This window comes from Sus scrofa, chromosome 17, assembly GCF_000003025.6.
Source record: "Sus scrofa isolate TJ Tabasco breed Duroc chromosome 17, Sscrofa11.1, whole genome shotgun sequence".
NCBI classification, from domain to species: domain Eukaryota; kingdom Metazoa; phylum Chordata; class Mammalia; order Artiodactyla; family Suidae; genus Sus; species Sus scrofa.
This window is the reverse complement of record NC_010459.5, coordinates 31958626-31980616: the sequence shown is the minus strand read 5'-3', so window position 1 is coordinate 31980616 and position 21991 is coordinate 31958626. Positions and strand designations below refer to the sequence as shown.

Genomic DNA, 21991 nt, shown 5'->3' with positions numbered 1-21991 from the left:
CTTGGCTCTTCCAGCCTTGGTAATGGAGGGGCCGTGAGAGGGTGGGGGTGATGAAGTGGTGGAACCAGACGGGCACTTCTGAAAGTCCAGCTGCACAAGCAGATGAATTGGAGGGACAGGGCTGGGAGGGAGGGCTTCCCGGGAGGGGGCGGGGGAGGAGGGTTCTGAGCCAAGGCCAGAGGAGGGAGTGCGGCCTGAAGAGAGACTCCTGAGAGGACTGAGCTTGGCGCTGATGCTGATGCCCTCGCCTCCCCTACCGGGGGCGGAGTGGGGGGGAAGCAGGAAGCCAGTGAGGTCAGTGGGTGGGCCCCCGTGACACTGGAGGGGGGGTGCAAGGGCACAGAGAGGACAGCATAGGGCAGGGGCTCTGCAGGACCCTTGTCCCTGGCCACCTAGGCTCAAATCTTCTGATGGCAGTTGAATCCAACCTCCCAGGGAGGGAGGATTAGGATTCCCTGGGATTGTTCGCTGTCCTTCTCTTGTGTCTGACTGGAAGCTGCCCAAGGGTGGGGCTGTGACGCCTGTGTCAGACAGAGGAGGCCTAGAATTGGGGGGAGGGGGGACAGAGGGCTGCTAAACAGAAGGGTGCCGGGGCTGGGAACCCCCCCGGGCTGGGGACCCCCTCACCCTCGAGTCTTCACTCCTGCTCAAGCCTGCTGCCTGGAGGTCTCAGAGGTGAGCCAGTTTGTGGAGCTGGGGGTGGGGGTGGGTGCAGGAACTCCTGGGGTGGAGGAAAAAGAAAACAGAGCGCTGGTTGTGTTTGATGGGCTGGATCCTTAGCCCCTTCCCCCCACGCTAATGCACAGCCACACTTCAACCCTCTGGCTTTGCTCAGCCTCTGGAATGAGAAGAAAGCCTGCCAGCCCCTATCACACACTTGTCATATACTCACAAACAGACAAATATGACAGACACGCCCACACACAAAGACACATGACACACATATAAAATACATAAGGGAGTTCCCGTTGTGGTGCAGCAGAAACAAATCCGACTAGGAACTGTGACGTTGTGGGTTCGATCCCCAGCCTCGCTCAGTGGGTTAAGGATCCGGCGTTGCTGTGAGCTGTGGTGTAGGTCACAGGTGCAGCTCGGATCTGGCGTGGCTGTGGCTGTGGTGTAGGCCGGAGGCTACAGCTCCGATTAGACCCCTCACCTGGGAATCTCCATGTGCCGCGGTGCTGCCCTCAAAAGACAAAAGACAAAAAAATTTTTTTAATAAAATAAAAAATAAAATACATACAGTCACAGTCACACAGACAGCCCCAAAGTTATACTTACATATGGACACAGATATACATATCTATACAGTCATAGACACACAATGACACACTCACATATATACACACAAACACACCAATACACACACCCATTTGGAGCAGCCATGGAGGCTGCTGATTGGACACCTTGCTGGCACATTAGCAGGGGCTGACATCTGAAAAAATGTTTTTAATTTCTTTTTAGGGCCACACCCATGACATATGGAAGTTCCCAGGCTAGGAGTCTAATCGCCCTTGCCAGCTGCCGGCCTACACCACAGCCACAACAACATCAGATCCCAGCCACATCTGCAACCTAAGCCATAGCTTAGAGCAACACGGGATCCTTAACCTATTTAGTGAGGCCGGGGATCAAACCCTCATCCTCGTGGATACGAGTCAGGTTCTTAACCCGCTGAGCTACAACGGGAACTCCACCAAAACTGTTTAATGCAGCAAACCCCTCACCTCCCACCTCACAGCAGGGAGCCCTCTGGAGCAGAGGCCCTGAAAAAAACAGCAAAAAGCGTAGAAGAGATGATGACATGTAAGCTGAGAAGCCTTGTAGGTGGGCAAAGAGGAGGAGAGAAAGTGCCCCAGGGAGGGAAAATGGCCCCCGCCAAAGTTTGGGGTGGGGGTGAGGGCAACTGTGGTGCCCAAGGAACTGTGGGAGGCTTCTTTGGGGAGGAGGCTAGGAGGAGAGATGGGAGGCCTGCCCCCCAGCACAGAAAGACAAGCTCAGGAGCAGCCGGTGGCCCCATCGCACCTGTGCCCAGCCTAAGCCTCTGTGGGGACACACTACACAGAGGGAAAGGGGCCATGTCTAGGCCCTGCCAGAACCAGGACGTGGGGACACAGGAAGTTAGCTGCCTCAGAGCGGCCTAGCAACCAGATCTCCACCCTGCAAATCCCATTTGGAGGCCAGTCCCCCACATCCCCAAGACAGCATGGTTAGGACAGGAAGATGTGAGCCCTCACAGGAAAGGGGCTGTGTACTCCTCGTGGGAGTTCTGAGTGATCCCTTTGCTCGGAGGGGGCACCCAAACAGTGAGAACCCGCCCTCACTGCCCCAGACTTCAGCGAAGACAGACCTAGGCCCCAGCCTGGGACTCAAAGGCCTGTCCTCACCGTCAATTTGGCCTCCTCTCTTCCCGGCCCCTGGAAAGCAGGTTAGGGATCCGAGGGGTGAAGGCTTCTGGGGCAGGGGCTGGCTGGAGGGGTCCGGCCAGAGCCATCCCCTCCCAGCGGCTGGCTCCCTAGGCTGAGTCCCGAGGTGGCTTTGGGGTGGGCAGAGGAGCCCTCTGCAGCCGGGCCGCCGAAGGCCTACGAGGGTCTGGAATTCCTCTCCTCCTCCCTCCACCTCGCCTCCTCACCCTTCTCCCCACGCCACCCCCGGGGCCTGGGAGCGGGGGAGGCGCAGGAGGGGCGCGGGGAGGGGCTGGTGGACTGGAGCCGGGCCGGGCCCCTCGGCTGAGGCCCGCGCTGCAGGCTCCGCCCCGGCCTCGCACATCTGGGCTGGAGCTCGGGCCCACCCGGCGCCGGCGGCGCGGCCATCCGGCCTGGGGGAGGGGGGGAGGGGAGGGGACGGGGGCGGCCCCGGGCGGAGAGAGGGCCCCGCGGGCGGGCGCACGTCGAGGGCTGCGGCCGCCGCGGTAGCGCACGGGGCCACCCAACCGGCCGCGGGCCCAGGATCCAGGCGTCTGGACCGAGGTTGAGCTGTCGGGAGGGTGGAGGTGAGTTCTGGGCGGGGGGCTGGGGGGGCTGCTGGGCTCCCAGAGAGGAGAAAGGCTCCAAGGTTTGCGGTCCCGTCGCGGGCTGGCGGCTGAGACCCCATCCCAAACTTCGCGACCCTCAGAGGCAGGACTGGGGACAGATCTCCAAGCCGCCTCTCTCCAGCAAGCTGAGGGTTTGGAGGGCAGTTGGGGTGCCGACCAGAGGGCTTCCCATCTGGGCTTTTGGACCCCACACTCGCCCTGCGGAGGGTGGGGGTCTGGAGGGAGGGAGGGGAGAGATTTCTGTGTCTGGGGGTCTGGTGTGGGGCTGAGGACTGCTCAGGCCAGAGGAGGACACCCCAGGGTTGAGCGTGTGTGTATTTGAGGGGCCGCAGGCAGGGGGAGATCCCAGGGCCTGTGGTCCAGAAAAGTTCAAGAGTGGCTGGGATGCCTCAATGCCAGCCTGTGGGCTGGCCTCCTAAACAGAGACCTCTGCTTTCTCTCTGTGAGGCCAGCTTAGGGATCCAGGTGGTGTGAGGTCTGGGCTTCCTGAGGTGGCAGTGGAGCCAGGCTTAAAGCTATTGGGTGAGGGAGAGAGACTGGGAGGGAGGGAACTCTAAAATACAGACTCCCTGTGAGCGGCAAGGCAGCCCTGGATCCCCAGAAGGTAAGAGAGAGGTGATGAGGGTTCTAGGCGGATGGTGGGAGGGGCTTCAGGCCCCAGGCTGTATGGGACACAGGTTGTTTGTGAACTGGCTGCTCCCATGATGAGGACCCATGGGGGTGGGGCAGGATGTATGGAAAGAAAATTTGAGGACAGGGAGGGGCCTCCGGAGGCCATTTCTACCACCCGCTGCCCTGGCGCAGGTGAAGGCAGTTTCCTGACCCCACGGCCTCCCTCTGGTCTGCTCCTTGGGGGATTCTTTCTCTCTAGAGGCAGAGTGGAGCAGCCCTTTGGATGCTGTTTCTTTTACTTTTCTTTCCTTTTTTTTTTTTTGGTCTTTTTAGGGCCACACCCATGGCATATGGAGGTTTCCAGGCTAGGGGTCAAATCGGAACTGCAGCTGCTGGCCTACGCCATGGCCACAGCCTTGCAGGATCTGAGCCGCATCTGCACAGCTCAGGGCAACACCAGATCCTTAACCCACTGAGCAGGGCCAGGGATCAAACCCGCATCCTCATGGACGCTAGTCAGGTTTGTTTCTGCTGAGCCACAGCAGGAACCCTGGGTGCCATTTCTCATCTGTCCTTTGAGCCCTGGTTGGCTCAGTGTGTGGCTTGGGAGAAGTGTCTGTGGCCTCTCTCTGCCTGCAGACTGAGTCCTCTCCATTACAGGGCTGGCAAGATGCTGAGAGAGGGTGGCAGGTGGGATAGGCGGGGGACCCCAGAAAAGGCGGCCTGCAGGGGTATGGAGGTGAGCTGTAAATACTGGGTGGGCTCTTTGTCCTCATGGGCTGAGGACAGCTATGTGTGGAGCCCTGAAATCCAGCAACACCACATGCTCCCAGTGCTCGGGTGGGGGTACCCATCACCCTCAACCGAGGAAGAGATCCTTGGGGATTTCTCTCCACCAGGCAAAACATCCTAGGCTTTAGGGGACACTCTGGGATGGGAGTCTCCAGTTCCGAGACCCCACTGAGCTACACCCTGTCCTGGTCCTCAGTCATACCTTTTGGGTAGAAGTCAGGGCCAGCTGACGAGTAGAGGTTGCTATGAGGCCAAGAACTAGAGGTCAGTCCACGGGCAAGGTTAAAGGACAGACCATGGACAGGGTTAAGGGTCTGTCTGTGGGTAGGGTAAGAGTCAGGCTGGGGCCAGGGTTTAGCCTGTTCTTGTAGCCAGGAAATGAAGTTACTCCCTGTGTAAATCAAAGCGCCCCACCCAATTACTCTCAGACCCGTAAGCATCACCAGTCTGAAATTAGTGGGCCCTTGGGGCAGGGAGCTGAGGTTGTCCAGAGTCCATGGTCAGCATTCTCCGTAAATGTTTCTGGTGTGTGGGTGTGTGTACATGGTGAGGGGTGTCCTGAGCACATCGGGGCATGTGTGCCTGCTTGTGTGGCTGCCACCCCTGTCTACCTCTACCTCTCAGAGACTCTTCAGGATTCTCCTTCTTGGTACAGATTGATTCAGGGCCCCCTCCCTCCCTAAAGAACTCAGTAACTAGAATAAAGGTCTCGATGAGACCAAAAACTTCGGACAAGAGACAATTCGGAATCCACATCATGAAGGGAAAGAATGCTGCTCACATCTGTCCAACGCTTTGCCTTTTTATATCAACCACCTTCCTTATCTGGACTTGATCCCCCCAAGTCCCATGTGTGATCCATTTTCTTTATTTTTATCTTTTTTTTTTTTTTTTTTTTTTTTTTTAGGGCTGTAGCCACGCACATGAAGGTTCCCAGGCTAAAAGTTGAATCGGAGCTGTAGCTGCCAGCCACAGCCACAGCCACAGCCACACCAGATCCAAGCCAAGTCTGCAACCTACACCACAGCTCACGGCAACGCTGCATCCTTAACCCACTGAGTGAGGCCAGGGATCGAACCTGAGTTCTCATGGATGCTCGTCAGATTCGTTTCCGCTGAGCCATGATGGGAACTCCATGTGACCCATTTTCCAGGAAAGGGCAGTGAGGCACAGAGGTAACATGATACACTCCAGCCAGGTGCCATCATAGGCCTTTTCGGTTTTGTTTTTTCATGGCATGCAGAGACTGGATGGAGAATCTCAGTTTTCAGACCAGGGATGGAAACTGGGCCACAGTGGTGAAAGCTTTGAATCCTAACCACTAGACCACCAGGGAACTCCCCTATCATAGGCCCTTGTCAGCCCTGAGTGTAGGAGCCTTCAGTCTGTCACACGCTCAGAGATGGGAGATCCGTGGACAGCTTCACAGAGCTGGGGAGATTACAGACACTTGGTTTGGAGAGGGAATCAGCTTAGCATGATGATTCTGTCTTTTTTTTCTTGGCGGTTCTAGATTGTTTCTGCTCCAGATACAATAGCCTTGGTTCAGAAAATCTATTCATTCATTCAGCAAAGTGTTTCCCAGCACATAGTGCAGAACCTGGCAGGAAGCAATGTTCAGTAATGTTTTTGCTGGGAGTCCTCTGGTGGCACAGCAGGTTAGGGATCCGGCGTTGTCACTGCTGGGGCTCAGTCACTGCTGTGGCGTGGGTTTGATCCCTGGTCCAGGAACTTCCACATGCTGCTGGGCACAGCCAAAAAGAAAAAAAGTTATAAAAACTGTTTTTGCTGAAAAATCGAAACAATGTACAAACAGCCCTGAGAGTCAGCTCTCTCAGATGGAGAAAAACCTGATGGCAGTGTTTGCCAGTTTCTATGGTGTAATCACCATGGCTGATTTCAAGCTATCCATGTGATGTCTGTGAGTGCAGAATTGGGAAGAGATGCACAGAATCAGCTCTTGGGAGCTGGTGGGTACCACATCCAGCGTGATGCTCCATCACCCTGAGCTGGGCTCCAGTCCCTGTCTCTCACGGCCCCTACCCACCTGCACCATTTCCTTTCCTTTTTCTCAGCATCTTCCAGCTACTCTACGAGTGCCCACAATCAACCCCTATGTTTCCCCTGATTCTTATGCCTGGACAGCCACCTGTGCATCTCCAGTGACGGGAGGACTGCATGTGTCTGGAAATCTCCATGGTACTGTCCATGGGGAAATCCTGGACATGTCTGGGAGTCTATCCATGGCTGGGCTGGGTTTTGAGAACTCTGTGTGAGCAAGGGTGTGTATGTGTGTATGTATGGGTGTGTCAATGCCCAGTTCTGTGTCTGCCTGTGTTCTGTTAGCAAAACTTCCTGATCTGACCTTTGGCTACAGAGAGGGAGTGGGCTCTGGGCCACCCCCACCCTTGTTTAGGCTCACAGCTCAGGACTGTAGCCTTGGTGATCTGAACACTGGGCCAGGACACATTGAGAAGCACTTCTCAAAACTCAGGGTGCTCCCGGAGGTCCCATCGTGGCTCAGTGGTTATCGAACCCGACTAATATCCATGAGGATGAGGGTTCGATCCCTGGCTTCACTCAGTTTGTTAAGGCTCCGGCATTGCCATGAGCTGTGGTGTGGGTCGTGGAGGCGGCTCAGATCCCCCGTTGCTGTGGCTGTGGTATAGGCCTGCAGCTACAGCTCTGATTCAACCCCTATGCCATGGGTGTGGCCCTGAAAAGACAAAAGACAAACAAAACAAAACAAAACAAAACAAAAAACAAACCTCAGGGTGTTCCCAGCCACCTGAGATCTTGTTAAAAAGCAAGTGCTGGAGTTCCCGCTGTGGCACAAGGGTTAATGATCCCGCTTGTCTCTGTGGAGGTGCCAGTTCAGTCCCTGATCCCTGGCCCAAAGTGGGTTAAGGATCTGGGGTTGCTGCAGCTCTGGTGTAGATCATAGGTCACAGCTCTAGCTAGGATTTGATCTCTGGCCTGGGAACTTCCATTTGGAAGAAAAGAAAAGGAAAAAAAACTGTACCCAGCACATTGTCCCTTTTCCCCGCCAGCCTGTGCTCCTGGCATTCTGCTCCTCACCCTCTCTCTCCTTACTTGAACCAGACAATGTCACCCTTGACACCTTCTTCCTAACCTCCCAGGTCCATTCCTGCCATCCTCCATCAGCCTTGTTGACTTTAACCTCTGCCTTAAATGTCTGCACTTCTGTCTCAAGACACACAGCCCCCACCATTATCTGCTGCCTGGAGCAACAGATGGGCTCCTGCCTTCGTGCTGTCCTGCTGCAATCCAGGCTTCGCATACAGCCGGAGGGGCTTTTTAAAACACAGATGTAGTCATGCCCCGGCCTCCACTCTGCAGGGAATGTGTCCGTGTGTGTTTGAAGCCACTTCAAACGCTTCAAGGTTTGAGATTTTCCCCTCCATGTAAAACCAGATCTAAAATTGGGTCCAGGCATTCCCGTCATGGCTCAGCGGAAATGAATCTAACTAGCATCTGTCAGGACTCAAGTTCAATCCCTGGCCCCGCTCAGTGGGTTAAGGATCCGGCATTGCCTGTGAGCTGTGGTGTCGGTCACAGACTTGGCTTAGATCTGCTGTGGCTGTGGCGTAGGCCAGCGGCTGCAGCTCCAATTTGACCCCAGCCTGGGAACCTCCATATGCCACAGATGCAGCCCTAAAAATACAAAAGACAAAAAAAAAAAAAAAAAAAAAAAAAGCAAGTAAGAAATTAATGCTGTTAGACATGATAATGGTGTGGTGATGTTTTTTAAAAAGTCTCTGTTGGAGAGGCACTGAAACCTTTATAGGTCAAGCAACATGATGTCTGGGATTGGCTTCAAAAGGACTCCAGCCGAAAGTAAATAAATTAAGTAAGCGTTCGGTGAAGGAACAAAGGAGCAAATACACGCCATTCTGCTTGTCCATTCCTGTTCACAGCCACAGGGCCTGCAAAATGCTGGCTGTCCCGGAGCTGGGCCTGCAGGAGCTGTACATCGGTAAGACCCTCACCTCTGCCGCAGCCCCCCTCCCCCTGGCCCTCAGACCCACCCCCAGTCTGTCCACATGCCTCTCCCAGCAGAGGCTCCCCTGAGCTGTTCTGTGTGTGTGCTGGGGTGGGGCTGGGGGGTCAGTGCACATGGGATTGCGTACGTGAGAGAATGTGTGTGTCTGTGTGTGGGCGCTTAGCAGGCATGTTCATGGAACCCCCAAGTGTCTTCATGTGTGCGTATGTAGGGCAGGCCTGTGTGTAATGTGTGTATGTGTGCGTGCGTGCACACGCATGTACCTCTGCCTATGGGCAGGTCTCTGGGCACAGGGTCTTGGATGAGCGTGTGTGTGTCTGCACAGAGCTCTCTTTGTGGTTGTGAGTGTCTGCCTGTGGCCTGGTCTGGGAGCAGGCTCTGGTTTCTCTGCGGGGGTAGGAGGCCAGGAGGCAGGAGGAACACGCCACAGGAAGTCCATTCACAAAGACCTGGAGGGCTGGGCCTTCCTTCCTGCCTCGCTTCCCAGGCTCAGGTCATAGCAACTTGGCTGCTCAAGCTGGAGCTGGTGGTAGGGCCCAAGCCTACTCTGGCCGCCTGAGAAAAGGGGGCTCTGGGAGTGTGACTGCCATGTCTCTGCCCCTCCAGCTCCTCAAGATGGATGCCAGCCCTGTCCAGGCATTTCCTAGGGTCCCCTTCATGCCCAGCCCCTCACGTATGTTCGTGGGGTATCCCAAGGCCAAGGGGGGCTGGGAGCTGTCAGGGCTACGTGGCTGTGGCTGAGGGAGTGCAGGCCCTGGCCTGGCTCCGCCTGAAGCCAGACAGACCTGTCTGATTTGCTCATGTGTCTTCATGTCAGACCCCATCTGTCCCCCAGCCAGCTCCCCCTCAACCCACACAGGCATCTCAGGGCAGCCCCAGGGCCCCTCCCAGGGGCCTTAGCAAAGCCCAGTGTGGTGGTGACAAGCCACCAGCCCACACCTGGGGAGCTTGTCCAGCCAGGCAGGCCGTCCTGCTCCTGAGCTGCCTGAGCCTCCAAGCCAGGCTTTGGGCTACCTTCCAGGAGCTGGACTGCCTCCTTCCCCCAAAGGTCCAGCTCAGGCCTGGGCCTGGGAGAGGATCTCAAGGGGGCCTCCTGCCCCCAAAACGCTGGCTCCAGGTCTCTGTGTGCTGTGGGGGAGGGGGTGTTGTGGGAGAGGGGAGGCTTGGCATCTGACTTCCCTGTGGGGTGGACACCCCTCAGCTCAGGGCTGGGCCAGGGGCCCTTGGGAGTGGGGGGCAGGGGGCAACGCCTTCGAATCCTGATTAGAAGCATAAGGGGGCAGAGAAGCAGCCCCACCTCGCAGTCAGGTCTGTGGTTCCCCCACCTTTTCTGGTTTCTCCACCCTCTACCTTCACTCCAGGACCTCACCTGCCTCACCCCCCTGCCCTTCCGTGTCTGCACCCGGTCTCCTGCCTCGACAGTGCCTCTCTGTCTCTCCCCTCCCCTGCTGTGTCTGACGGGTGCTGGGGGAGACAGTGGGTCCCTAGGGGAAGCATGAGTCACCCCTCAGGAATAGGTCACCTCACCTGAGGCCAGGCCCTGAGCCCCAGTGTCCCCCTTCTACCTTGGTCCTGTCCTTCCCATCCTCCCTCCCAAGTCCCAGGTCCCCAGCAGGGTGCCCCTTACCAATGACTGATGGAGAACCTTCCAGGCCTGGGGCCTGGCCGCCAGCCCCTTACTCTGATGGTGCCAGAGTGACTTGCCCTCTCTTTGCAGGTTCCAGCCCAGGGCGGTCCCCAGTGCCCAGCCCACCCGGCTCCCCAAGGACCCAGGAAAGCTGTGCCATTGCCCCCCTCACACCCTCACAGTCTCCAGTAAGAGCAGGGATCGGGGCGGTGGGTGGCCTGAGTGATGGAGGGGGTGTGTGTCTGTAACGCGTGTGTGTATGTGTGTAGGTGCCTGCCTCTGCCTATGGGCAGGTCTCTGGGTACAGGGTCCTGGGGCTGGTGTCTGGCAGAGCCCTGTCTGGGGCTGGGCTGGAGGTGTCACCATGCCTCCTGCCCCTACACACTCCATATAAGTTCTCCTCAGAAGGGTTGGCCTTAGGCGACCTTGGACCATAGGGGTAACCATGCTATGGAGGTGAGCCCTCTCCAGGATGACATCAGGGACCACTGGGGAAGGTGTACTTTCTGAGCGAGTGGTTTTGTAGAGCACTGGCCCTACCAGACTCGCTTCCCCTCCTGCCAACAACAGCCCCACCTTAGTACAAAGTATATATTGGGAAGAAGAAATAGTTTGGCAACTGCTCTCTTGAAGTATCCAGGACATAATGACCACCGCCAAGCTCCCTGGGTCACCCCACTGGGGACCACCTCACCCTAGTGATCCAGCCTGGGGACCTCCTTGTTCTCAGGGAGCCCAGGCGAGGCAGGGACCACTCATGGGCCCGTGTATGGGGCCTCTCTTCTCTGTTACAAAACTGGACAGAGTCTGGCTGTGTCGCTGTGACCACAAAGAACAAGAGAGTCCAGTATACACAGGTCCATGTGCTATGAAGTGGCTTTGAGCAGCAAATTTGCTCCCAGCTGGGCCCAGGCTGTGACATGGTGTGAGGTGGGGGTGGGGCTAAGGGAGCCCAAATGGAAGGAAGGCAGAGAACCAGAAGCAGGGAAGCAGAAGCTCGAGCCCACCACAGCAGAGGGCTGCCAGAGAGGCCTTGGGCTTTTTGAGCAGTCAGCATCTCCAGGGCTCAGCCTGAAGCTTAGGAGGTGGGGGGCAGGTTGGGGGAACCAGGCAGACGGGCAGGTGGGGGTGGGTCAGGGCTGATCTGGACCACGCAGGCAGGTGGGGAGGGCTCCCACGTGCAGGCAGCTGGCCCTCCGGCTGCTCTCTGACCAGGTCTTGCACTTACAGAAGCCCGAGGCCCGGGCCCCGCAGCAGGCCTCCTTCTCCGTGGTGGTGGCCATTGACTTCGGCACCACATCCAGCGGCTATGCCTTCAGCTTTGCCAGTGACCCTGAGGCCATCCACATGATGAGGTGAGGGCGGCTGGGCTGGGAGACTGGTGGGGGGGCACGATACCCTGGGAGGGGCCTCATCCCAGAAGTACTGACACTGAGGAAACATGGAGTCTCCTAAGAGCTCCTTCCACCTCTGATCTGGACTCCCCGCTGGAGCAAAAGTTGGAGGTTCGGCCCCAGGCCTGAACCCTCAGCCCCAGTTGGGGTAGCTCTCTAACCTCTGTGAGGAATGTTGGGCTTTGTTTTTAATTTTAATTTTTTTTATTGAGATCTAACAAACATACAGTAAAATACACAATCTTTTTTTTTTTTTTTTGTCTTTTTGCGATTTCTTGGGCTGCTCCCATGGCACATGGAGGTTCCCAGGCTAGGAGTCTAATCGGAGCTGTAGCTGCCAGCCTACGCCAGAGCCACAGCAACTTGGGATCCGAGCTGCGTCTTCAACCTACACCACAGCTCATGGCAACGCCGGATCCTCAGCCCACTGAGCAAGGCTAGGGATTGAACCCACAACCTCATAGTTCCCTGTCGGATCCGTTAACCACTGAGCCACGACGGGAACTCCCACAAATCTTTTTTTTTTTTGTCTTTTGTCTTTTCAGTGCTGCCCCTGCGGCGTGTGGAGGTTCCCAGGCTAGGGGTCTAATCAGAGCTACAGCTGCTAACCTACACCAGAGCCACAGCAACACCAGATCCAAACCGCTTCTGTGACCTATACCACAGCTCATGGCAACACCAGATCCTTAACCCACTGAGCAAGGCCAGGGATCGAACCCGCAACCTCATGGTTCCTAGTCGGATTCGTTTCTGCTGCGCCAGGACAGGAACTCCCAAAATACACAAATCTTTTTCTGGGCTTGTGGCAAACACACACATGCACACATATATGCACAAACATGTGTTTTTAAAATAAGAGTGGGATATCATACAACTTGCTTTATTTTAAGCTTACAATGCTATTTCGTAGATATTTCCTGTGAATACAGAGAAAGCTACCCTTTTTCTTTTTTCTTTTTTGGCCGCCCCACAGCACATGGAGTTCCCAGGCCCGGGATCAGATGCAAGCTGCAGTTGCAGCCTACACCACAGCTGCGGCAATACCAGATCTTTTAACCCACCCGCCAGCTGGGGATTGAACCTGTACCCTGGTACTGCAGAGCCACTGCCGATCTCATTGCACCACAGCAGGAACGCCTTGTTTTCTCTTAACAGTTGCATAGTATTCCACAGTGTAGATGTGTCATATTTTAGCCTTTCTCCTATCAATAGTTTTGAGGGAATTTTTTTCTTCTCATTTTTCACTATTATGCTGCAACGAATATCCTCCTTGAAAACTTGTGCCAGAATTTCTATGTGGTAGATTCCTAGAGGCAGATTCCTAGGTCCAACACCTCAAGTGAAATACAGAAAGTGAATGATCAGAAGGTTAATCAACAAAATATTGAATCATTATGTGGTATACCTGAAACTAATATAATGGTATATGCCAATTAAACATCCATATTAAAAAAAAAAAGGTTAACTTAGTTGACAAGTCACCTAGATTTTATGAAAGAGCTATTCAAAAAATCCATTCTGATGGATTTTGTTGAGTTTTGTTTGAACAAAACATTTGTTTGACACTCTCCTTCAGACCTTAAGACCCTGATCTTTTGAATGTATCTTAGTGGGGCTGAGGCCAGTCAGTGGAAGTCTCCTATAAGAAGACCTCAAAACTCCCAACCCAGACTGGGATAGCGGATCGGGGGGCTTCACCAGGGCCTGGGAAGCTGGATGGAAGAGAGGATGGAGAGACAGGCAAAAGGTCACTGCCTCAAAGATACAGGGGCCTTGACCTGCATGAGCACAGACTGTGCTTCCCTTTTCTCTGCTCCCTCCACATCCACAAGAGGCCACATGGACTCTTAGAGCTCTGGACCCTTAGAGCTCTCTCAATCCACAGGGTATCCCAGCATGTTAGCACACACAATGAGGCCACCCTGGGCCCCAGGCTAGGGTGAGGACACATGAAGGGACAATGTGGAGGTAATAGTCACAGGAAGTGACTGGGAGACATCCTGGCCTCCTTCCACGCCCTTATTACCCCCCCACCCCCAAGCCGCCAACCCCCATCATTTCCATCTCCCTAATATCTCCGTGATACCCATCCACTTCTCTCCACTGCCACCCCCCTCAAGTTCAGCCCTGCACGCTCTCACTTGAACTGTTGCAATATCCTCCTCCCTAGTTTTCCTTCTCCATCCTCTCTCCCCGCCAGTCTGTTGCTGCATGGGGACCGGTGACCGATCTAAAGGCAACTGTGGTCATGTCTCTTTACTCTCCTACTTAAAACCCACCAAGACAGAATTCTGATAGGTATTTCTTTTTCTTTTTTTGTCTTTTGTCTTTTCAGGGCTGCACCTGTGGCACCTGGAGGTTCCCAGGCTAGGGGTCCATTCGGAGCTACAGCTGCTAACCTACACCACAGCCCACGGCAACGCCCGATCCTTAACCCCCTGAGCGAGGCCAGGGATCAAACCTTCGTCCTCATGGATCCTGGTTGGGTTCACTAACCACTGAGCCATGAGTGCACTCCTCCCTGATAGGGTATTTCATACTCCTCCCTAGTTGACCTTAACCTTCCTGTATTCGCCCCTGTTTTGAGCCAACATATGGCTAGTTCTCCCTGTTCTTTCACACCGTTACGCTTTTGCACATGCTCTTCCTTCCTTCTGGATTCCCAGTTCCTTTCCCAAAAGGCTGCAGTGGTGAGCCTGGCCTCCAGGACATCAGGATAGGCAGAGGAAGGGGAGGAAGGATTTGCCAGGCCGATGAACTGGGCAGAGAGTTCTGGGTAGAGGTCCAGATGATGCCTGCAGATAGGGAAGTTTGGAATCTCAGGTTTTGGGGGGCCTGCTGGAGGTACAGTCAGCTGGTGTATGGCTGCTGGGGTGAGCCAGCTAGGAGTGATCATGAATGCCTTGAATGAGTTTGGCCATGGAAGATGACCTAGAGGAAGGCAAATTGGCTGGCGGCCTCTCCCAGGGTCCTGGAGAAACAAATCAGAAGGCCCAACCAGGCAGATGATTGATGGCTTGCTGCTGCTTGTTAAAGACAAGAAAGCAGAGTTCCCGTCGTGGCTCAGTGGTTAACGAATCCGACTAGGAACCATGAAGTTGCGGGTTCGATCCCTGGTCTCGCTCAGTGGGTTAAGGATCTGGCATTGCTGTGAGCTGTGGTGTAGTTTGCAGATGCGGCTCGGATCCCGCATTGCTGTGGCTGTGGTGTAGGCCGGCAGCTGTAGCTCCGATTAGACCCCTAGCCTGGGAATCTCCATGTGCCACGAGTGTGGCCCTAGAAAAGACAAAAAAAAAGACAAAACCAAAAAACCAAAACAAAAAAACAAAAAAGACAGGAAGGTGAGGTCACATGGTATATCTCATGGGAGGGAGCAGGAGCTGAGAATGTCAGATGGGACCCATGGCCCCATGGATTAGAGAGAATCCCGTGAGCAGTGCTTATGGAAATTTCAGTGGATGCTAAGCACCGTATGCACAAGAACCCTAAGACATAGGTAATATTATTATGCCCATTTGGGAGTTTTCAGTGTGGCTCAGTGGAAACAAACCCAGCTAGTATCCATGAGGATGCGGGTTTAATCCCTGACCTTGTCCAGTGGCTTAGGATCTGGTGTTGCCTCAAGTTGTGGTGTAGGTTGCAGACGCTGCTCAGATCTTGAGTCGCTGTGGCTGTGATATAGGCCGGCAGCTGCAGCTCTAATTTGACCCCTAGCCTGGGAACGTCTGTAAGCCAAGGGTACAGCACGAAAAAGCAAAAGAAAAAAACATTATTATTCCCATTTGACATATGAAAAGACTGAGGCTCGGGGAAGCCAGCTGGCCTGCCCAAGGTCACACAGCTGGTTCGAGAGTCAGCATCCAAGCCCACGAAGGGAGGGTTACTGCTGATCACGCTGACAGCCCTGGGCCTCCACAGGAAATGGGAAGGTGGGGACCCAGGCGTGGCCCACCAGAAGACCCCCACCTGCCTGCTGCTGACCCCAGAGGGTGCCTTTCACAGCTTTGGCTATACAGCCCGAGATTACTACCATGATCTGGACCCTGAGGAGGCTCGTGACTGGCTCTACTTTGAGAAGTTCAAGATGAAGATCCACAGCACCACCGTGAGTCACATTCTGGCTCAAGGCCCTGCTCCAGCCTGGGAGGCAGGGCTAGAAGGGAAAGAGGGGAAGGAGGCCTGTGGAGGGTGGGCAAGGCTAAAAGGTGGTAAAGGAGTAGCTAAGGGGGCAGAGTTTGAACATAAGGGATGGAGGCGTGACCAAGGGCTGAAGAGAGGGTAAGAGAAGCAGGGCTACGAGAGGGGCTGGGGCAGAACTAATATGCGCTTTGAGCCAGAGTGGGACAGTGCCAAGGAGGGGAGGCACCAGGAAATGGGGTGAGTATACCCCCCACGAGGAGTTTCCGTCGTGGCTCAGCGGAAACGAATCTGACTAGCATCCCTGAGGACACAGGTTCGATCCCTGGCCTCACTCAGAGGGTTCAGGATCTGGCGTTGCCATGAGCTGTGGTGTAGGTTGCAGATGTGGTTCAGATCTGGTGTTGATGTGGCTGCAGCTTAGGCCAGCAGCTGTAGCTCTGATTCGACTCCTAGCCTGGGAACCTCCGTATGCCGCAGGTGTGGCCCTGAAAAAAAAAAGAGAGATCATCAGAAAATGGAGGCAGGGGAGTTCCCTTGTGGCTCAGTGGTAATGAACCCAACTAGTATCCATGAGGATGCAGGTTTGATCCCTGGCTCTGCTCAGTGGGTTAAGGATCCAGTGTTGCCGTGAGCTGTGACGTAGGTTGCATATGCGGCTCAGATCTGGCATGGCTGTGGCTGTGGTGTAGGCCTGCAACTACAGCTCTGTTTCGACCCCTAGCCTGAGAACTTCCATATGTCACAGGTGGGGCCCTAAAAAGCAGAAGGAAAAAAAAGAAAAAAAGAAAAAAAATGGAGGCAGAGCTACAGCCTCCTTCAGAGTCACCCTGTGTCCCTGCCAGGATCTCACCTTGAAGACCCAGCTAGAAGCCGTAAATGGAAAGAAAATGCCAGCCCTGGAAGTATTCTCCCATGCCCTGCGCTTCTTCAAGGAGCAAGCCCTTCAGGTGCGTTGTGGCCCCATTCCTGCCTCCTGGGGCCAAAGACCCCCCCAGGCCCAAACTTTCCCTTCAGCCCATCCCCTATCCATCCGATGGGTCATCACTGCCAGAGGACCTCATCAGAGGTCAAAGGTCATCATCTCCAGTCCTCCGCCTGTCTGGTAGAGCCTGCATCAGCCCTACGGGTGTTGGAGAGGTGGGGGCAGGTGGTATTAGAATTCTTTCACTTCGGCTGGGAAGTCCTTCCTGGGGCCTGATTCATTCCTCCAGCTCCCATAGAAGCTGAAGACACTCCCCCCAAACCAAGCCACCTGTTCCCCTCACTGTCCCCTCCTGCTCCAGGAGCTGAGGGAGCAATGCCCGTCGCTACCGGAAAAGGACACTGTGCGCTGGGTGTTGACGGTGCCCGCCATCTGGAAACAGCCAGCCAAGCAGTTCATGCGGGAGGCTGCCTACCTGGTGAGAACATGCAGGCCGAGCCATGGACGCTGCTTGGGAGGGCCCCGGGCATGGCCCAGTACCCTCATTCACCCAGCAGCCTCGGCACCACAGGGTCACTGTGTACAGGCTGCCAGTCGCACCCTGTTGGGCATTTTGGGGAGGGGGGGCTGCAGGAACAGAGAGCAGAGGGACAAGAGGCACAGCCCAGGCTAGCTGAAACAGTGTCTTAAAGCAGGTTTCCTGGAGTTCCCGTCATGGCACAGGGGAAGCGAATCCCACTAGGAATCATGAGGTTGCGGGTTCGATTCCTGGCCTCGCTCAGTGAGTTAATGATCTGGCGTTGCTGTGGCTGTGGCATAGGCCGGCAGCTGTAGCTCCAGTTAGACCCCTAGCCTGGGAACCTCCATATGCCATGGGTGCAGCGCTGAAAAACAAAACCAAACAAAAATCAGGTTTCCTAGAAGCAGAGCCCGGGATGGGGATTCTTGTGCATGTGGTCTCTTGAAGGACTCTCAGGAGAAATGGGAGTGAGGAAAGCAGGACAGGAGAAAGAGCTGAGCAGGGATATGGTCTCAACTGGAGCCGAGTCTCACCCTGATCCCCCAGAGAGCTCTCGAGGGAGATTGCACCAGGATGCTGGCCATGATGGGGCAAGGGGTGCAGCTTTTTGCCTATCCTTATCAGTCTGTCATTGGTGACTGGGGGAGTGAGGTGGTTCCTGTTCAACTGAGGGCTGTTCTCCAGAGAAGGAGCAGCGGTGGGCCCCTAGCAGCCAACACTCACAGTAGCTGGGCAGGACACCAGGCACCCACTTCAGCCAGCGCCAGTGTTTTCAGAAACCCCATCCCCACCACAGTCCCAACCATTGTAAGATCTTGAGCAGGGGAAATGAGACCATGAAACTATGAAGGGAGGTGATTTAGGCCAATGTTTGCGGGCCTTTCTGCCATAAGAGATGCCAAAAGTCTGGGAAAAAAGGAGCTGCAGCTCAGGTACCCCCACTTCAGTGGAGAAGGGGGGAGGCTCGTTGTTTGATCTTGCCCCGGTCCCAAGGCTTTGGAGGACACCCTGGTACCTCCAAAAAAGATCTTAGGAATTCCAGTGCCCCCTCCCCTGGAAGATACCAAGGTCCTCAACCTCCTACAAACCCACCTGGGTGTCAGGCATGCCCCAAGTGCCAACATCTGCGGGTACCTACACTGGCCCCTAAGGCCAGCAGGCATCCCCAGCCCAGAGACCAGGATAAAAGCATGGCTGTGCCCAGCCAGAACAAACACCCCCTACCAGTGCCCCCCTGCTGGTTTATCCACCCTGCTTCCTCCCACACTGTTCGCTGGCTGGCAGCTCAGGAAGGGCTGGCCCTGGGCAGGAAGTCTCAATACCCACCCATCCCCCTCCCCCACCTGGTCAGAATCTGAGGAATCCCACAAAACCATAAAGCACTTCCTATGGGGATCCGGGGCCCTGATGCAGGAAGTAACAAATCTCAAGTGTTTTTATCCCCCACAACTGGCCTGTCTTGGTGCCTGAAATTTCACTGTTGAAGTTTCTTTCTTCCTGTATCAGATTCCCTGGGAACAAAGGATTCCTGAGAGTGAGAAGGCCTGTGGCCACTCTCACCAGCCTGATGGAGAACGAGGGTGCAGTGAGCCAAAGGGGATCCCTCACCTTCTCCTCTCACTGATGGTCTGGTCATTACCCCCCCACCCCAACATATGTGCTGGAGTCACCACTGACCCCCTCGGCCAGGGCTCAGCAGGCCAGCCCAGCACCTGTGAAGGGGACCTTGCTGCAGCCCAGGGCAGATCCTAGGTGCTGTAGGTTTCCACTCAGTCTAGAGTCTCTCCCTGCTGGGTACCTCCATGGCATCCTCAGCTGTGGCCATGACCCTCCCCAGCCTGGTCACAGGGTGCCTGGGAGACAGCTTCAAAAGTGTGCAGCATGGAGAGGCCTAGCACGGGTGGTATATGATGGGAAGGTGGTGAAAGCCCCAGTCACCTGCTCTGAGGTGCCATTTCAGTGTAATGCTTGGCCCCTGATGCTCCCTGACCCTGCCCACCACCCCTCCCCAGGCTGGACTGGTATCAAGAGAGGATGCAGAGCAATTACTCATCGCCCTGGAGCCAGAGGCTGCCTCTGTCTACTGTCGCAAGCTGCGTCTGCACCAGCTCCTGGACCTGAGCAGCCGGGCTCCTGGCAGCAGGCGCCTGGGGGAGCGCTGCTCCATTGATTCGAGCTTCCGGCAGGGTGAGCCACCCCCAGCGGTGCTGCCCAGTGGTAGCCTTGGGGATTTCACCTTGCCCTAGAGTAGCAGTGTCTGAGGACAACAGGACCCAGCCCAGCACTGAGTCTGAGAGTGGAGAGGGCGATGGCTTACCCTGGAGGGAGATGTTGGGGTACTGACAGAGGGTGCTCTGAGCTGGAGGTGGAGGTCTTTAGGAGCTTTCTCTTAAACAGCCACTGAATCTGTTGCCCTTCTCCTGGCACATCAGTTGTCCCCCCCATCAGCCCCAAGCTCCCGCTGCCAGGACCGGGCACTGAGACGGCTATGGTCAACCTTGGTCATCCTCCCAGATGCCATCTCCCATGGCAGGGAGAGGCCCCAGGACCTCCCCTACCAGCTCCTGCAGACCTTCATAATTCTGCTTTTGTCCTGGCTGGAGCTCTCCTGTGTCAAGGGAAGGTCCTGCAGCAGGCAATATTTCCCCTTAGATACTGGTTACAGTGCCCAATTACCCCATTTGGTTTTTCTGGACCCCTTGGGGTTCAGCAGTGCCCTCTCCCAGTTGGGAGTGGAGCAGGAGTTTTAGGAGCCCTTGCTGCTCCAGATGCTCATGGATGGTGGGAGGCTGGGAGATTGAGCGTGGTAGCTGAGGCACCTCCTTCTCACTTCACGGTCCTGCTGTCCCTCAACATCCAGCCCGAGAGCAGCTTCGAAAGTCGCGCCACAGCCGCACGTTCCTGGTGGAGTCAGGCGTCGGAGAGCTGTGGGCCGAGATGCAAGCAGGTGGATGCAGGGAAAATGGAGGGATATCCTTTGGGCCCAGTGGGGCACCATACTGATGTGGAAGGACATTTCCAAAGTCAGCTCTGGCCCCTAGGAACCACCCCGCCCTCCCCGCCCCTTCCAACTCCATCATCTGTACCTAACCTGGTAGACTCTCTCGCAGTTACCTGCGCCCCACCCCCACTCACATCCATGCCCCTAACCCCGACTCCTCTGGAGATGGAGTTGCAGCACCCTAGAACCTCGTTCCCCCACACCTTGTGCCCCTGCCTGATGACCTGAGGTTCGAGCGCCTGAAGCCCCTTTCAGCCCATCTCCACCCCACCTCCGGACCCCCCCGCAGACAGGGCTCGGGACCTGGGGCAGGACTAGAGGCTGGGTGAGTCTAGAAAGGGCACAGAGCTGAAGGTGTCACGAGTGTGTGCTCACGCTCGCCCCCCCGCAGGAGACCGCTACATGGTGGCAGATTGCGGGGGAGGCACCGTGGACCTGACCGTGCACCAACTGGAGCAGCCCCATGGCACCCTCAAGGAACTCTACAAGGCCTCTGGTGAGTAGCCAGGCTCCTTGGTACCCAGCGCGGCCTGGCCCCGCCATCGCCCCCTGGCGGCGTAGTGGGCACTGACGTCTCCATCGTCCCCTGCTCCACCCCAGGCGGCCCCTGTGGCGCGGTGGGAGTGGACCTGGCCTTTGAGCAGCTGCTGGGCCGCATCTTCGGCGAGGACTTCATCGCCACCTTCAAAAGGCAACGCCCAGCAGCCTGGGTGGATCTGACTATAGCCTTTGAGGCCCGCAAACGCACCGCAGGCCCGCACCGTGCGGGGGCGCTCAACATCTCGCTGCCCTTCTCCTTCATTGACTTCTACCGGAAGCAGCGAGGCCACAATGTGGAGACGGCCCTGCGCAGGAGCAGGTGGGCCCAGGGACTCCCCCCCCTGCAGTGGGCGGGGCATGAGTACTCCAGCAGGGTCTGCGGTACAAACCCGGGCAAGAAAAGGCAGACATCTATCTCCGCCACCGCCCCCCCCCCGCCCCCGTCCCCCATCCCCACAGCCACACAAACACACACCTGCCCAGCAAGGCGTCTGGGTTCCTTTGCCCGGGGCAATGGGAGGCTCCTCTCCTGAGACCTCATACCTGCAACTGGAGCAGACCTACATCTAAAGCCCGGGAGAGTGAGGTTGGCATAAGACAATATACAGTCAGGGCCCAGGTACATCGGCCTGGAACTCGGGTAGGACCAGGACCCTGACCCATAGGCCTGTCTCCTTCTCCACCTACAGTGTGAACTCCGTAAAGTGGTCCTCCCAGGGGATGCTCAGGATGTCTTGTGAGGCCATGAACGAGCTCTTTCAGCCCACAGTCAGCGGGATCATCCAGCACATAGGTGAGCGCCTGAACTTGGGTCCTCCACCCCAACATACACACCCAGATGCGGGAATAATCCCCCCTAATAATGCCTGGGAACCTTCCCATATCTGTACACTAGAATGAGACCCAGAATCCTCTGGAACACCTGGAGGACGCAGTGCAGTGGAGACTGATAGGACGGAAGGATGCATAGTCTTACCAGGTTAAAGAACCTCTGGTGCCTGTTACCCCAAATGAGGTGATAGTAGGTTCCCCAAACTGTTACTCATATTACTCTTAAGAAATATGTAGAGTACAATGCCTTGCATGCAGTAGGCATTCACTATGTGTAAATGCAGATCCTTATCTCAAGCCCTCCACCTTGTGGTGGGAAAGTAGGTAGCGTTGGGGAAGCAGAGCCCATGAAGATTGCCGGGGTCCCTCGTGAAAGTGCGCTTTGTTTTTTAAAATCAGAGCTGGGCTATCGTTCTATCGTGAAATGGCTAGTTTCTGGTTGCCCAGAGGGTACGGACGGGCAGAGGAGAGGTGCCAGTGGCTCCTGTGCACCCTCTCTCTCCCCGCTAGTCCCCCGCCCTTCTTCTTACTGCCGCCCTCCACCCCTGTCCTGC

At 55.9% G+C, this 21991-nt stretch overlaps 1 protein-coding gene across 4 annotated transcripts in view; it reads left to right on the top strand.

Moving 5' to 3' along the window:
- Positions 350 to 21991, top strand: part of HSPA12B (heat shock protein family A (Hsp70) member 12B) — a 25787-nt gene continuing 4145 nt past the window's right edge. The window contains exons 1-12 of one of the 4 annotated variants that reach the window (XM_021077380.1): positions 350 to 675; positions 8377 to 8435; positions 10180 to 10277; positions 11320 to 11444; positions 15402 to 15588; positions 16466 to 16570; positions 16907 to 17023; positions 19078 to 19252; positions 19926 to 20012; positions 20458 to 20562; positions 20667 to 20925; positions 21296 to 21399. In XM_021077380.1, coding sequence (XP_020933039.1) covers positions 8393 to 8435; positions 10180 to 10277; positions 11320 to 11444; positions 15402 to 15588; positions 16466 to 16570; positions 16907 to 17023; positions 19078 to 19252; positions 19926 to 20012; positions 20458 to 20562; positions 20667 to 20925; positions 21296 to 21399 — 1405 coding nt within the window. In that variant the 5' untranslated portion in view covers positions 350 to 675; positions 8377 to 8392. Of the gene's footprint in view, positions 676 to 2842; positions 2993 to 8214; positions 10278 to 11319; positions 11445 to 15401; positions 15589 to 16465; positions 16571 to 16906; positions 17024 to 19077; positions 19253 to 19925; positions 20013 to 20457; positions 20563 to 20666; positions 20926 to 21295; positions 21400 to 21991 lie in introns of those variants that run through there. The other 3 variants (XM_013985150.2, XM_005672772.3, XM_021077379.1) reach the window with 3 other exon arrangements.